Source organism: Hyposmocoma kahamanoa, unplaced genomic scaffold (assembly GCF_003589595.1).
Source record: "Hyposmocoma kahamanoa isolate Upper Pololo Valley unplaced genomic scaffold, ASM358959v1 92, whole genome shotgun sequence".
In the NCBI taxonomy this organism is placed as follows: domain Eukaryota; kingdom Metazoa; phylum Arthropoda; class Insecta; order Lepidoptera; family Cosmopterigidae; genus Hyposmocoma; species Hyposmocoma kahamanoa.
Genome location: NW_020654748.1, coordinates 13,529,243 through 13,546,503, shown reverse-complemented (window position 1 = coordinate 13,546,503; position 17,261 = coordinate 13,529,243). Strand labels below are relative to the sequence as shown.

General features: G+C 35.4%; 4 protein-coding genes across 4 annotated transcripts; 1 reads left to right on the top strand and 3 right to left on the bottom strand.

Annotated features, from left to right (window-relative positions):
- Nucleotides 1-2,712: 2,712 nt before the first annotated feature.
- Nucleotides 2,713-3,548, top strand: LOC113236712 (histidine-rich glycoprotein-like). The gene is made up of 3 exons (XM_026472872.1): nt 2,713-2,724; nt 2,927-3,211; nt 3,321-3,548. Exons 1-3 carry the CDS (start codon nt 2,713-2,715, stop codon nt 3,546-3,548), a joined length of 525 nt encoding a protein of 174 aa, XP_026328657.1.
- A 2,865-nt stretch (nt 3,549-6,413) lies between these two features.
- LOC113236711 (histidine-rich glycoprotein-like) lies at nt 6,414-7,239 on the bottom strand. Its single transcript, XM_026472871.1, has 3 exons — nt 7,228-7,239; nt 6,751-7,035; nt 6,414-6,641 (listed from the first exon to the last, which is right to left on the bottom strand). Exons 1-3 carry the CDS (start codon nt 7,237-7,239, stop codon nt 6,414-6,416), a joined length of 525 nt encoding a protein of 174 aa, XP_026328656.1.
- Nucleotides 7,240-8,136: 897 nt separating this feature from the next.
- Nucleotides 8,137-10,588, bottom strand: LOC113236710 (histidine-rich glycoprotein-like). Its single transcript, XM_026472870.1, has 4 exons — nt 10,199-10,588; nt 9,970-9,990; nt 9,277-9,452; nt 8,137-8,185 (listed from the first exon to the last, which is right to left on the bottom strand). Exons 1-4 carry the CDS (start codon nt 10,313-10,315, stop codon nt 8,137-8,139), a joined length of 363 nt encoding a protein of 120 aa, XP_026328655.1. The 5' UTR covers nt 10,316-10,588.
- A 2,883-nt stretch (nt 10,589-13,471) lies between these two features.
- LOC113236709 (adult-specific cuticular protein ACP-22-like) lies at nt 13,472-16,418 on the bottom strand. The gene is made up of 4 exons (XM_026472869.1): nt 16,407-16,418; nt 15,744-15,923; nt 14,563-14,729; nt 13,472-13,756 (listed from the first exon to the last, which is right to left on the bottom strand). The coding sequence occupies exons 1-4, from the start codon at nt 16,416-16,418 to the stop codon at nt 13,690-13,692; spliced, it is 426 nt and encodes a 141-aa protein (XP_026328654.1). The 3' UTR covers nt 13,472-13,689.
- Nucleotides 16,419-17,261: the final 843 nt, after the last annotated feature.

Below are 17,261 nucleotides of genomic sequence, written 5' to 3'. Positions count from 1 at the left end.
TAATTATCACATTATGAATACTTACGATGACGGTCATGAAGCAAATTTAACCTACTGATTTTAGAAGGCAGATGTAACCGTTTTGGCATTTTGATGATGGCTAAATAAAACTGTTTAATAAGGAATAAATTATTTCACTGATGGTCTTATTTTTTTAAATTTACATAAATTTGTTTATTCATAATTATGCCCTTAGATTCCTCTAATTCTTCTTACTACGTACTCCAGCCGATTTAAAAACACTCTCAAGCAATTTGATATATGAGAATTTTCTACGTGGCCGTCCTCTTCCAGACACGCCACGTTAACTAGATACATATGTTTCTTTCATTAAACTACTTTCATTCATCCACTTTATGTGTCCAAACCACCTCAACATGGGGTATGTTTTCTATTTTTGTCACTACAGCCTGTTTCAGACTACATCGTTCACGGATCTCAGTATTTTTCACACTGTCACATAACCGCATATTACATGTAAAATATCACATATAAACCTTGAAAAATTTACATGAACAGATATTTTTTGTCGAAAATTACGAGTTTCAAAACCGTCTAACAAACAATTCTACATCAAAGTGACCAACCACAACCAAATCTAAAAATTATTTTCTAGACGTCTCTACTGAATTTCTCATTGTTTTGTTATTTAATTGTTTACTTAGTTACAATAAAATAAGAGCGAGTTTCTCGTGTTTAATATATAATGGCCCAAAATTATATTCCACCGTTTCTCCTAAATGATGTAACTTTGAATTGTTCCTCTCTGTTTAAGTAAGTAGGACATATTGCTAATGAAGATCTTGAAGATGATGATGATGTTGAGAGCGAGCGCAGTTCGTTGTCGGTGCGCGGTAACATATTGGCACAGAAGTTTCTTAGGTGCTCCGTAAATGGAATAATTGTAACTTTTTCATGAAAATAAAACCCGAGCTCAAAAGTTAGCTTAAAGCTGTTTTCGATTTCCATGTGATCCCTTGAACAGATTTTGACTTCTTGGTGACAATGGGATTGATACGGATTCCTTTTGTTTTTATTTTATAATTTTTTTTCTGGTTATCGGGTGACGATGATTTGTTGATTACATGTATTGTGTCAAGTGAAAAGTCGACTTTTATTTGGGGAAAAGAATTTTTTAATTTGTGATAGCCGAAACGAACCCGGAACAGCAACGTCAACATCAGGAACCACCTCGAGAGTATACCCTTTGAAACAAAAAATGAATTTTCTAAATCAGTCCACAATTGATGGAGAAATCGGTAAGTACACTGACATGCCTATAAAATTTGAGGATTTTCCTCGATTTTATATTATATTATATTATCTCCTCATCAGATTCTGACTTGGTGACAATGGGACCGTCACGAGAGTGCACCCTATAAATATGAGTTTTCAAAATTGGTCCACAATTGACTCAGATATAGCAAAACATACATAAAACATACATACAGATGAACGTATAACCTCCTTCTTTTTTTGAAGTCGGTTAAAATAGCTCTATTTAGAGCTTACTACCTCTATTTTTATGCAGGTACACTATGGTTCACGCAGCTATTTTTACGGTTTATCCATCACTGGGTTCAAGAAGCAGCAAAGCAATTAATTTCCATTTTTATTACTAATAACAGTTAACACAAAGGTAAACTTTATTTTATGGGCAAACAGACCTCTCACGCAAAGTTAGCTCTTACACCACTAACATCAGAAAGACAAAGTTAAAGCTTTAAACAGTTGAAAATTATGGTATCCTTTACAGGGCCAATCCTAACATGCAGCACAATCATCACGATCACCATCATTATTAATTTAGGTATCATATACTAATAATAATGCATACACTTAACATAGCCCCGCACTAGGGAAACCCTGTGTCGCGGGTGGCATGAACACACACACATAGACAACCACAAATTACACCAAAACTCACGAGAGAAATAAATGTAGGCCATACAATACTTACAATTACAATATTTCTCCTGGCTTGGGAATCGCATCTGGAACCTCTGCGTGGCAGTCCGGCATGGTAACCATTCGGTCACGGAGGCAGTTTATATAAAGGATAACGAGTCGCTTGTGGTCCTAAATAGTGGCTCTAGTATTGATGTGTTATTGTTAAGAGACTTGATGGTCTTTTTTAATGACAAAAACTGTTTTTTTGAACATTTCTGAAAAAAAATTAAATTATAATAATTTTGTCAGTTTTGTCATTTTGATACTCCTACTTACATTGTCGTAAAATGAAAGGTCAAATTAGTCAATCAGTCAATAAAATAATAGGCAATGTTGAGGTAAATATTCGTTGTCGAATCATCATTGTGTCATATTTCAAATAATAGTGTTTGACCCGCCAAATCCTTTTCGTTCTGATTCAGTAAGATTCAAATTTAGTGCAATATGTTTATCATGTGAATTCATATAATTGGCATAGGTGCAAATTATATTGTGTACTTTTTTTTAAACTATGTGTGAGTCAAGCTCAAGAACTTGTCAAAAGAGTGCATTTCAAGGCTATGAAATATACGTTGCATAGCTTTACCAAAGTTGTTCATAAGCACATGTCTAATAAAACTGGTTTCCAGCTCTGAATTCTTGCGAAAAAAATTGGTTTAAGCTGTGTACACGCATAAAGAGCTGAGTATAAAAGCATAATAAGCCTGTAACATATTATCAGTGATCAATTAGTGTTCTTAAGGTACACCTTAAAAACTCGATATGCATTCAAAGGTAAATTTGCCATGCGTATTAAAGTTAAAAGTTCTCACGAAATCTGATTCTTCTGATATCGATTGTTCGTTTTGTCTTTGGTCTTTGATGTGAAATTGAATAAAATATTTTCTTGTGTTCTCAAAAATACTTTATAGTAGCCTTCGGTATAATAAAATAATAAAAAAATAAAAGCAGTTTTAATAAAACTCAATTTTTGCAGATTTTACTTCTCGCCGCCACATTAGCCGTAGCTGCGACGCAATCTCAAGAAAGCCATGGTCACAGCCACGGTCACCCTTACTCATCGCAAAGAATAGTAGTGCACCACACCCATCATGAGCCGAAGCACCACGAACCGAAGCACCATGAACATAAAGAGCATACACAGGAACAGCAGTCTTCCGGTCAACAAGGGCACCACGATCAACACGCGGCTTTCTCTTCACAGCAGATCCATCGTCATGATGTGCCTTCCAAAGCTCCTGCTGATCACTATGAATACTACGTGAGTTACACTCACTTCATTATTTTGAAAATATGTTGTTTTAGTAAATAGTTTTAGTATGAGTGTGGTCATAAATTATCTTGGTATTTAATGTTATTTTTGTCCACAGAGTCACCCTAAGTACGAGTTCGAATACAAAGTTGAGGACCACCACACCAAGGACATCAAGTCGCAACATGAGTCCCGTGACGGTGATGTGGTGAAGGGCTACTATTCCCTGCACGAGCCCGACGGCACCGTCAGGATTGTCCACTACAGTGCCGACAAGAAGAGCGGATTCAACGCGCACGTCGAGCGCAAGGGTCACGCCAAACATGAATACCACTACCACCATTGAATTTATGATAAGCTGTTTAAATAAATCTATTGTTTTTGTTTGTTGGCTAATGTGTAAATAAATGTAATTAAACTTGATTAAAATATAATATTTTTATTTGTACTGTGCGAATAATAAATTTTTTATAACACGGTTTAGTACGTCGATTTGCGAAGTTTTCAAATGGAAATACAATATCATGGGCAATAATTCAAAACTAAATAATTTTCCATATAACGAACACATTATGAATACTTATAATGAAGTGGACTTTACGAGTTAACTTTAGACGACAGACCTAGGCTTTTTTTAGTTTGATAATTCAAATAATGTGATAGATGTGTAAATAATTTAATAAGGAATCCATTAAAGTGCTAAAATTTTCTTGTGCATTATTTAGGCTATTGTAATAAAATATATTTCGTAGTAAAAACAGTACAACTTAGGTACGAACTTTTAAGCAGTGTAACAACATCGTAAAACAAAGTAAAATGGGATCACATCTGAGGTACCTTCTTTCCAACAAAAAGAGAATCATCAAAATTGGTTCACAAATGGCGGATCGCGTAACATAGATACTAAAAAAACATGTACAGACGAATTGAGAACGTCCTCCTTTTTTTGAAGTCGGTTAAAAAGAGACGTACAAAGCTTACTGCCCGTATTACCTATTTCAATGTGCACTATTAATATTAGCTGCATAGCCTTAATAAAGAACTGTGAACGGTGAAACCCAGGTACATAATGACCATATTTACAAACAGGTTCAAAATGGCTCTGTTTAGAGCTTACTGCCAGAATTTTCATACAGGTGCACTGTTGATCAATTTCACACAACGAGCATACAACTTTGCACATAATATACAACAACATCTTTAGGGTTCTTTTGAAGCTTTCTCGCTTTTGCAATGCCTACCTATTATATAAAAATTCTTAATTATACACAATTGTTGCAATTTCTAATTTCACATGGAAATTTGTTCTAGATCTTCCAAGCCATTCAAAGTCAAAGTCATAGATTATTTATTCCATAGGTAAAATAAATTTACACTTGAAAACGTCACATTTAAGCTACTGCTCGTTCACTACGCTGACTTCCCCGAGAAGAACGAGCAAGAAACTCTAGGGATTGCTCTTTTCAAATAAACTTAAATGCTATGGAATACACTTTGAATCAAATTTCAGTGGATTCTGGAGCCGTGTTGTCTTTCCATACATCTTTATCTAACACGTAGTCTTCAATTTTGTAATACGATTTTTCGATCAAAACATTATACTATTACACTCTCTTGAAGTAGAGCAGTTATATATGGTGTAGTTTGCAGTTGACCAGAATGGCGTCGGCTTGTGACGAATTAAAATAAATCAGGATGATTTACGAAAAGTGCAATTTTAAATACATATGTATAAGGAGTGCAGGGATTACATTTTCAACTTTTTGTCAAGTGTAGTTGGAAACTTTAAGTTTTTTTTTTCAAGGCACATATACTTTGAATATCTTTATTGAGCTTTGAGGAAGTGCTCAATGTTTCGTGCATGTCCTAAAAGAGGATTTCATATCTAAGCTTGATAACTACATAACTATGATAGGCGTTCACTAAAGCGATTAATTTGACTATTTTTAATAGCCTATATTCAAGTATGCGATACTGCCCGTAAGCTTTGTAAGTTTTTTAAGCATTTATGCTTAGTATTTAAGAAATTCAATATCACACCTCGTTTAGAGCAGTATTGGGCAGGTATTTCGAAAATAATATACTGGTTACGTATTTACACTGTTAACACCGTGTTTTAGGGTTCCTACAAGCAAACTAGTGTGGGAGTAGACGAATCTACGGAGGCGGAGTATGTGGCGTTAAGTGATGATGCCAATGAAGCTGTCTACTTGCGGACATTTATGCGAGAGTTACTTAGTCAGACTACTTTTTGTCGTCTGTGTAACGACAATCACTCTGCACAAAAGTTAGCCTATAACCCTATTCGATTCAAATGTACTCAACAAATTGGCTTTCGGTTTCATTACATAAAACAGCTATTAGAAAATGGTATTGAATTGTTGTATCAGCCGACTATAGACATGTTGGCAGTATACTAAGTATAAGTATACTAAGTCATTGCCTGTTTGTAAACATGAACATTGTGTACCAGTTCTGCGTTTAACCATTCATAGTTCTTAGTTAAGGCTACGCAGCTAATATTAACAGGGCGCATTGAAATATGTAATACTGGCTGTAAGCTTTGTTTTACGTACGTTTGTTTTACGTTTCTTTTGAATGAGTACTTTTGTTCTTAGGTTTTCGCAATTTAGTTTTTTTTTTCAAACAAACCAACGTTGTTTTGTTTGAAAAAACAAATATACTCGATTTAGATCGGATGGTTTCATTTCCTATGAGTACTTTTGTTTTACGATGTTGTTACTCTGATTAAAAGAGCTGACCTAAGTTCTACTGCTATTTACTATGAAATAGTTTAGTATAATAGTCTAAATAATGCACAAGAAAATTTTAGCACTTTAATGAATTCCTTATTAAATAGTTTTGTTTGCACATCTATCACATTATTTGAATGATTCAAATAAAAAAAGCTTAACGTGCCCTAGATCTGTCGTCTAAAGTCAACTCGTAAAGTCCACTCCATCATAAATATTCATTATATTTTGTAAGTCAATGTTATATGGACAATTAGTTAATTTTGAGTGCTTGACCATGATATTGTATTTCCATCTGAAAACTTTGCAAATCGACGTACTAAAGCGTGTTATAAAAATGTATTATTCGCTAAAGTACAATTAAAAATATTCTATTTTTTGAGAAGTTTATTTACTTTTATTTACATATTAGCCAACAAACAAAAACAATAGATTTATTTAAACAGCTTGTCATAAATTCAATGGTGGTGGTGGTATTCATGTATGGCGTGACCCTTGCGCTCGACGTGCGCGTTGAATCCGCTCTTTTTGTCGGCACTGTAGTGGACAATCCTGACGGTGCCGTCGGGCTCGTGCAGGGAATAGTAGCCCTTTACCACGTCACCGTCACGGGACTCATGTTGCGACTTGATGTCCTTGGTGTGGTGGTCCTCAACTTTGTATTCGAACTCGTACTTAGGGTGACTCTGTGGACAAAAATAACATTAAATACCAAGATAATTTATGACCACACTCATACTAAAACTATTTACTGAAACAGCATATTTTCAAAATAATGAAGTGAGTGTAACTCACGTAGTATTCATAGTGATCAGCAGGAGCTTTGGAAGGCACATCATGACGATGGATCTGCTGTGAAGAGAAAGCCGCGTGTTGTTCGTGGTGCCCTTGTTGACCGGAAGACTGCTGTTCATGTTTATGCTCTTTATGTTCATGGTGCTTCGGTTCGTGGTGCTTCGGCTCATGATGGGTGTGGTGCACTACTATTTTTTGCGATGAATAAGCGTGACCGTGGCTGTGACTATGGCTTTCTTGAGATTGCGCCGCAGCTACGGCTAATGTAGCGGCGAGAAGTAAAATCTGCCGAAACAGAGTTCTATTAAAACTTCTTTTATTTTTTAATTATTCTGTTATACCCAAGACTACTATAAAGTATATTTGAAAATATAAGAAAATATTTTATTAAATTTCAATTTCAAAGACCAAAGACAAAACGAACAATCGATGACAGATTTCATGAGAACTTTTAACTTTAACGTATGGCAAATTTACCTTTGAATGCATATCGAGTTTTTCAGGTGTGCACCTTAAGAACACTAATTGATCACTGGTAATATGTTACTGACACATTATGCTTTTATACTCAGCTTTTTATGCGTGTATACATTTTAAATCAATTTTTTTCGCAAGAATTCAGAGCTGGAAACCAGTTTTATTAGACATGTGCTTGTGCACAATTTTGGTAAACCTATGCAACGTGTATTTCGTAGCCTTGAAATGCACTCTTTTGACAAGTTTTTAAGCTTGACTCACACCTAATTTTATGAAAAATATTGTATTGGTACAAATTATATGTATTCACATGATGAACATATCGCACTAAATTTGAATTTTACTGAATCAGAACGAAAATGATTTGGCGGTTCAAACACTATTATTGAAAACATGACACTTTTCTGCTACGAATATTTACCTTAATTGCCATTAATTAAATTTTTATTGAATTGATATTCAATTATTTTTCGTGAAATTACTCCACTAGTTTGTTACAATTATTAATACAAAGATCGAACACTCAGAAAAAATTCCTTCGATCCGGTCGGATTCGAACCGACGTCTTCTTGCATACCGTGCCAGACGCTATACTAACTAAGCCACGGAACAAACCAACGGACCTCACGAATTTTCCTATGCGCTTGCGTCGTGTCTTTGTACTTTGTCTTTCAACGACTAATTAATTTAATTGCCAATGCTTATTATTTTATTGACTGATTGACTAATTTGATCTTTCATTTCACGACAATGTAGTAAAGGAGTATCAAATAAAATAAGAAGATCGACAAAATTATTATAATTTAATTTTCTTCCAGAAATGTACAAAAAATTAACAAAAACATCAATACTAGGGCCACCATTTAGGACCCAGAAGTGACTCGTTACACTTTACATATGATGGCTAAATTAATGATGATGGTGATCGTGATGATTGTGCTGCATGTTAGCGTGGGCCCTGTAAAGAATACCATAATTTTGAAACATTTAAAACTTTATCTTTGTCTTACTTTGACGATGTTAGTGGTGTAAGGGCTGACTTTGCGTGAGAGGCCTGTTTTCCAATAAAATAAAGATATATAATATAAGGGTATTTGTTAATATTAAAAATGGAAATGATTGCTTTGCTACTTCGTAAACACCGTGAAAATAGCTGTGTGTGTTTTATAATTTTTTCATGCAGTAAATTTTCCCACCCTCCATTCATTCTTCAGCTAAATAAATAACCCCTGAGGGTGTCTCGAAGTGAGATGAAACACGGGTCGGGGTCAGGTAATATTTCTAGTAGTGGTTTTTGTGACAATACTGCCATCGGAACGAAAAAAGGCACAACTGCTGTGTAAAGTACGCATAGTTGTGCCTTTTTTCGTTACGAGGGCAGAATAGTTGTGGTTGTATTATTATTTTATTCATTGTAAAGGGAGGGTGGGAAAATTAACCAAATGAAAGAAATAATTTCAACACAAGCGCAGCTATTTTGCAATATTTCATCTTCATTGGGTTCGCGGAATAACAAAGTAATTTACTATAAATATGAATACAAGGATTGAACACTAAGAAAAGTTACTTCTATCCAGCTGGATCTTCGTTTTTGGTTTTTAACGACTTCTTTGCCGTAGCGCCATCTGTGAGAAATCTATAAACATTTTTTGCTTTACTCAGGCGGATACCTTTGCAGCTACCAGCGGTTCACTAGAGATGTCACTTTAATAATTGTAATAATATAAATTCACTTCGAACCGGCTGGATGAAAGAAACTTTATTTTATGATTAATTAATTGATTTCTATTTTTAATTACATTAATTTTCGTAAAGTAACGCCTGACCCTATTATCTGTTCCTAGTAAGGCTAATCTCGTCGTTCTAATACTATAATACCAGGGTATTATCTCGACTTCAGATCGTAAATTACGTGAAAATATAGCCGCAAAATATTAAACAAGTAACAAGTTCCAAACAAAATACAATATTTAACAAAAGTCGCTCTCCTTAGAAGATACCTACGCTGAACAATGCGTTCAATATTCTACAGTGTTAAACAGTTCTTACCCAACGTGGTCATGGTAGTCAGTACCAGAACGTCTAAAAAAGGAAGGCACGTTGTAACCGAAATTGGCGTAGTTCATATGCGCCGCATGTTGATGGCCCGTATGTTGATGTCCTGAAAGCTGATGCTGCATTTGCACGTGAGAATTGCCCACTGGTATGTTGTTGTGTGGAAACGACTGACGAATTGAAACAAAAAAAAGCAATTTAATTAAAATTACACTAATACAAAAATATTTTAAAATGTGTAGAAAAAAATGTAAAGGATGAGATAGTAGGTGACATTGTGATTTAGTAGGGTAATTTTCGAAAATTTTCTCTACCTAATTTCGGTGGCAAATTTTATTATTTGAATATTATCACGAAACAGTATTTAATATTCGAGTGTAGTATCATGAAATATTATTTAATATTTCACGATTATATACTCGAAAACTTGAATAATAAAGTTGCCACCGAAATTAGATAGAGAAAACTAACCTGAAAATTACCCAGTACTTGTTATATTTGATTGTTAATCTACATTATTACGAAAAGGTATTAGCCGATGCATTTGCAAAAAAAGACGTAAAAGTGCGTCTTAATTGGGGAGATGACTAAATAACGTACATTTTTATTAATTTTATTTTTACAAATTAAATTTAATTTAGAATTGAGTGATGATTTATTTTTCAGAGTAAGAATATATATATTTACCCGTCTGAACATTCCTGTCATCTGTAATCATTAACACAGCTGATTAATACAAATTAGCCAAATAACAATATTTTCGATATCGTGTATTAAATGGAAAATCCTCAGTTTCCGAGAAAATAAATGTTTATTTTCTCGGAAACTTGACAATTAGACTGAATTAGAATCTTGTTGAAATTGCGATATAATTATTTATAGCTTTCTCTTCAAGTCAATGATCTGTAAGACTTACAAAATAATCGTTATTGTGATTATGTCCCCCATGACCATGGCCGTGATTGAGACCATGATCATGTGCATGCTGATGGTCACCATGGTTGTGACCGTGCTGTGCCGAGAAAGAACGCATGTGGTTATATCCGTGGTTGTGACCGTACTCTGCGGACACTGCAGTTATTAATGTGAAACATAACACCTGTAAAAAGCAATCATTACCTAAATTAGTAGAAAAAAAGGCATTTTCATTACTATTTCAGGCCTAATGAGATGATTACATACGTACACAATTGACGACTTGGTTGGCCCATTGATGGCCCTACAGTATAAATACTGTAGGCGCTAGATGAGGAGGTCCCGAGTTCGATTCCTGGCTAGACCAAATTGCGAAATGAACTTTCTAAATTGGCTCTGGTTTGGGTATTCTGGGAAGTGCCTGGTGAATTCCATTGGTCTGGTAGTCTTAGTACAGGGTATTCCCTAGTTTGAGATCAGGTTATCGATGTGGTTTACTGGCACATTATTATTATTACAATTTTACGTGTAACTTACTTACATGTAAATTCATTATAATCGATTTAACCACCAGGTAACTCACTGGAAAGTGGTTTATAACGTGCTCGTGTAGTTGACGTATGATTTCATCACATTTTATTACGGGCCTATATAATATAATATAAAATTACGACTTATTTCATAGAAATAACTTTTATATAATGTGTCGTTATGTTTTACAGTGAATTATGCCCTTTTATGACAAGTTTACGAAATTTTGGTGACAGCTGGATCGCGTAGAGCTACAAGTTAATGTGATACCAAAATTTTCTTTAACGTATATCCATTGCCTACCAACAAACAATAGGTCAATGGCGTTAGCTAACATTCTTTTCGCGATGTCTAATTGATTGTACATCAAAGAAAAGTGTTAACTTGAGTGTTAGTTTGACTGCCGCAGTGTCTGAACGGTTGGTTACCCGCTGGGCTGCCACGCAGAGGTCCCGTATTTGATTCCCGGGCCGGGAGAAATGTTTGTGTGACCTACATTGATTTCTCTCGTGAGTCTGAGTGTAATTTATCGATGTCTATGTGTGTCCATGGCACCCGCGATATGGGGTCTCTGTAGTGCGGGGCTATGACTGTATGCGTTAAAAAAATGACTTCTCATGCTATTGTTGTTATTTTGAACGTATAGAAAACTGCCTCTGTGGCCGAATTGCTATCTGCTGGACTGCCACGCAGAGGTCCTGGTTTCGATTCCCAGGTCGGGAGAAATATGTGTACGGCCTACATTTATTTCTCTCGCGAGTTTGGGTGTAATTTGTGGTTGTCTATTTGTGTGTCCATGGCACCCGCGACGCAGGGTTTCCCTAGTGCGGGGCTATGAGTGTGTTGCATTACATATATACATATACTTCATGTCTTTTTCCCATCGGGGTAGGCAGAGACAACAGTTTAGTCTTCCAATTGATATAAACGACGTACTTGATGAATAGTTGTAACTGTTACTTATAGACGTTTGAGATAAGAAAGAAAAATATTGCATATACTTGAGCTCTAGTATCTCTATGCTCCAGTGCTAGGTAGTAGTCAAGAGTAAGTGCAGTTACTTTAAAAAACAAACATGCGTGAACTGCGGTGTAATGGAGATCGAGATAATGGAGATAACGGGCGCAGTGGCAGTGTTTCTTAGATCTTTGCAATTTAAAGCTCTGAGTAGTACGGCAACAAGCGTGTCGCTTACCAGAACAACAGAAGTCAACGCCATTATTTTGTATTTATTTATAAGAAGACTCTTCATGGACTTACAAGTCAATCCAAACGTCCAGCATGACAAATTAAGTTTCATATAATAACGACATCTTAAATACAAGAAAATAGTAATAACAAAATAAAATCCATAAATTGGAAATATATAATACAAGACTACCTATTTATTATAAGTTTTATAAAAAATTAAGTTAACATGGCGTGCTATTGCAGCTGTGAATTGAGACAAATTGTCCGCGAACACATCAGCAATCTGGTTGTGCGCTAGGAACTCATTTAGCATGATAACTGCCCTGATGGTTGGCGCATTGTGACCCTGTAGAGTACGCTCTCCGGGGACAGCAAAAAGGTTGCAAACACGCCGTCTGTTATCAGGCACAAATAGACCCAGTCTTTCGAGAATGGAAGGATTATCTATTTTATGGCGTATGAGTAGGCAGTAGGGGGTAAGAAGCCTAGTCTTCCGTCTCAGTTCAAGCGACTCAAGGCTGACCATTATTTATTATCACGAACGCCTGGACGTAGAGTACACTGTCTTCTAGCAGCTCAAGTAGCTACAAGGACTACGTTCCGCTTGTGCTTCCTTGCACGCAGTATCAGTTAATTGGTTTGGACACCACGGTACCAGTGTAGGTAGTGTACCTATATCTAAGATACCTACCACACCACACCATATCCACAAGAAAGTATTTTCTTACCAGCTAAGACCTAGTGAAGACACTACAGCGGCATCCTAGCGCCGCACGCTTGTGGAATTGAATAGTTCTATAACTCGTATTTTGTGTTTTCAAACGATTTCATATTTCCGCATTTAATTGCTATTGAACATGGTCAGTTTGACATTGAATGATTAATTTATTAGAATACAAGAAGTACAGAACAGAAAGTGTTTGTGTTTTTTTTCATTTGAATTGTGTATACTTGTGTGTATAGAGCGAATATGTATATTATAATATATTTCATTTTTGTAATTTTTAAGATTATTGATTATCACGATGTTTGACGAGATATTCCATTATTTTTGTGAAATTGCTCCACTAGTTTATTATAATTATTAATACAAAGATCGAACACTTAGAAAAAGATTCGAACCAACGTTTTTCAGCAAACCGTGGCAGACGCTATTATGTCCGAATAATGAATTATGTTCTATTTATAGATACTGAATAATTTAAATTTAGGTTTTCAGTCTTTACTAAACCAATTAATGATTGCGTGATTTAAAACAATAGTAACAAGTTTTGTTAAACGATTTCCTCATTTATAGGTTACAATGTTACATATTGTTAAGGCCCTTTCAATTTATTAAAAGTACCGGTTCTAATCTGACTAAAAAATAAGAATTTTTCTTACTCAACTCTTTGAAGTACTCAATACATATTTTAGACGTAAATATTGATGTATAAGAAGTTTCACGTACAGAGGTACTACTAGTAGCGCGTATTACTTAATTTGGTCGTGAAGGATATTGTTTGTATTAAAATATACAAGAATTATATTATTTGATAAAGCTTTATTAACGCAACACAACATTTTTAAACAATAGACGAACTAAGTACAATATTCAGTGCCATTATTAAAATCGACCAATCTCATGAAAACAATTTCTCAAGCTGCTCATCGTTTTTAAGAAAAAGCTTTAATTAAAGCGATGAAAAAGAGGTTTATATAAAATTCCATGAGATTTTGGTAAATTTTAAGAGATCTTATGTGTGATCAATTATGACAAAATCTAGTAATTTAATAGTGATGATGGTGGTGGTGAGGTACAACGTGATGGGTGCTGTGCTTGACATCAGCATGAAATCTGAAAAAGATTGTAAAATATTTATACAAAACTTAGTTACACTTTTAAGGTCTATTCACTTATAAGCGATATTCGCTACCGCTGTGGGTAGCGAAAGACACCGCGCGGTAATCCGCCGGGTATGAAGTTCCGCGGCTAGAGCGAAAATGAGATACCACGCCATATTACCCAGTATTTTTCCCAAATTCATCCCCTTGGCACACCCCGCAAGTCAGCTAGAGACGATTAGTTGACATAACGGAAAGACTCATTTGCGATCATGATGTCGAAACAGTCAAATGATGAATGTCTTTTTCAGTGTCTTAGTCACTGATGGCACAGATAATTGTCTAAATGGGCGAAAAATTAAGACAGTTTTGCTACTTATATGCTACGCTACTAGCGGTAGCGATATCTGCTTAGGTTTAAACTGTAGGAATACCGCATACCCATTCGGATTGCGCTACCCACAGCGCTACCGAATATCGTGTATGTCTGAATAGGCCTTAAGCTTCCTTGAGACGTATCCAACAGCAAGACCTAAATCCTATCTTCACTGAGGATTGTATATAACTATAGTGACCACACGTAATTATGTTCTCACCAAACATACGTACCTCTTTTTATATTGTAATCAAGGAAACGGTGTCGTAGATCATACAACTGTTACAATTTAACTATCATGGTGTACCTTGTTGAGCAACAAAGTGTATCGACACAGTTGCATGCAATAATGTATGTGGCAAAAAATCGTTAAATTAAATTAATAGCTATGCCATAAACAAAGAAAATTGTGTTTGGTCAATCAACGATATAGTAAATCTTACCCAGAATGGTGGTCACCGTGGTAATGGACATGTCGGACAGAGCCGTCGGGTTCATGCAAGGAGTAGTAGCCCTTCACGACGTCGCCGTCACGGGACTCATGCTGATCCTTAATGTCCTTAGTATGGTGGTCTACCACTTTGTAGGCAAACTCGTATTTGGGGTGAGACTGGTATAAAAAATATATAAAGTCTGAAAAAATCTTTTTAGAATATACTATGGGATGGTTCTGTTAAATATCAACTGGCCTTGAGTGTACGATGGAATTACACAATTTAATTCCACATTATAATGTAATAATTATTATTTTATGAGAACACTGTAAGCAAAATACATATGACTTACGTGGTGCGGTATTGTCTTGTTTCATTTTGGCTATTGGACAGTAATAATGAAGTTTAATGAAAGCAAATCACATTACTATTAGTGATACAAAGATTGAACAACACGAAGAAAAATTACTTTGATCTGACTGGACTTGAACCAGCGCAGCGCCTGTTGCCAAGCTCTCATAAGTATCTCACAAGTGTCGCTGACGGCAAAAAAAAAAACGTATATACCCTATACAAAATCTGCAACAAGCACTTATAAAAATTCGTAAGAACTGCCATCTCGGTCTGTAGCTCAGTTGATAAGAGCGATGGACTCGGTGTGGTTACAGACAGCGATTCGAGTCCAGTCAGACCGAAGGTATTTTTCTTTGTAATTATTATTTTTACAAAGATCGAACACTGAGAATAAATCCCTTCGATCCGACTGGATTCGAACCAAGGTCTCCCAGCAAACCATGCCAGACGGTCTTCTGGCATGGTTTGCTGGAAGACGTTGGTTCGAATCCAACCGGATCGAAGGAATTTTTCTTAGTGTTCGATCTTTGTATTAATAATTATAACAAACTAGTGGAGTAATTTCACAAAAATAATTGAATATTATGGTGGTCAAACATCGTGACATTCAATAAAAACTTTTAAAAAATCTTTATATTGTTCCATCTTTATGTCAATAATAACAATAAACTAGTATAATATTTTCACAAAAATACATGAATATCATAGTAGTAAAAAAAGAACATACAGTCGAATTGAGAACCTACTCCAATTTTGAAGTCGGTTAAAAATATCATGATATTCAATAAAGATACGAAACTGTATAAAGGAATTCAGCATATAAATAACAAACGTACATGATAATCATGGTGGTGTTCTTCATGATGTCCAGGAACGTCATGTCGTTGAATGTGTTGAGATGAAAAAGCATGATGGCCGTGTCCACCAGATCCTCCGTCGGACCCCTCACCAAAACCACCGAACCCGCCACCGAATTGGGCGGCGACGGCAGCAATTAGTACAATGAAGCACAGAATCTAAAGTGTCAACTGTGTGTTTATTTTTGTCAAACAGACATTTTATAAGTAAAATAAACAACTAGGGAAAGCCTGTATCGCAGGTGCCATGGACACACACACATATACAACCATAAATTACATCTAAACTCATGAGAAAAATAAATATAGACATACAATTATTTCGACCCAGGAATCAAACCCGAAACCTCTGCGTCAGATAATGAAACTTGCAGTTGATTGTCTCCAGACTATATTATAACTGACAATCAAACGACCTTACGTAAAGTTCGATCATAACTATATGTGCAGCTTCGTTCTTTGCGATTTATAATCTTCCACCCCTCATCTTATATATGAGTGAGGAATACTTTACAAATACCCAACTTTAACTTATTATATAGATATAGAATAGTATTTATTAATAAATCAAAAATATTAATAAATACTATTTTTGAAAATATTTTTTTCTTGTTTAAATACAAAATAAGAATGATCTCTTACCTTAGCAATCATGTTGTATGGTTAAATGTTACAGATTCCAGAACTAGTGGATAACTGATCTTTTTTTCGAAAACCACGTGTTTTTATATCTATCAAAGCGATATTGATTTCATGGTAATTATAGGCAGTAAAAGTATTAAAGTTGCGGTTAGAAACAATTTCGCAAAACTGTAGCAGTTAACTTCGTTTAACTACTTACTCACAGCTAACTGTATTGACTTAGCAAATTATATTGTGGTTACACATGCGACTTTTTGCTTTAGTTCTTTCCTGTTATTATAATAAAAGGTTAAATTATCGTTTATATGCGATGAATTGCGAAAATACAAACTTGACATTAAAAAAATTTTGGTAGCAGTGAGCTCCATGTGAAAAGGTTCGCCCAGGGAAGTACCGCCAACTTCTGCCGCAAAGCAGAAATGTGAGCATTACTACGTTAAGGTTTTGAAGATGTGCTGGTGAAGTTACAGGCACGTGGGACTTGTCAACTTATATCTCAGGGTGACAGTCGTAGTGGCCCAACAAATCTGTGATTTAAAGCTCTGAGCGGCCTGCAATTGTTATGGACAGGCGTGTCGCTTATCACCAGGCGCATGATATTGTTTATGCCGTGACTCGGTATCATAAGAAAAAAAAGTAAAAGCGTAAAAAAGTAATTTGTATTAGTAGTTATTATTCCTACATTTATTATTGGAATTAGCCTCTAAGAAGTTTTCAAAAATGTTTCAGAAATATGTTTAAGTATTATTATTATTATAAGCCGGGAAGCCGTAGTAGCCTAATGGTTTAACCTACTGCCTCTGAAGCAGAGAGTCGTGGGTTCGAAGCCGGGCTTGCACCTCTGAGTTTCGCGGA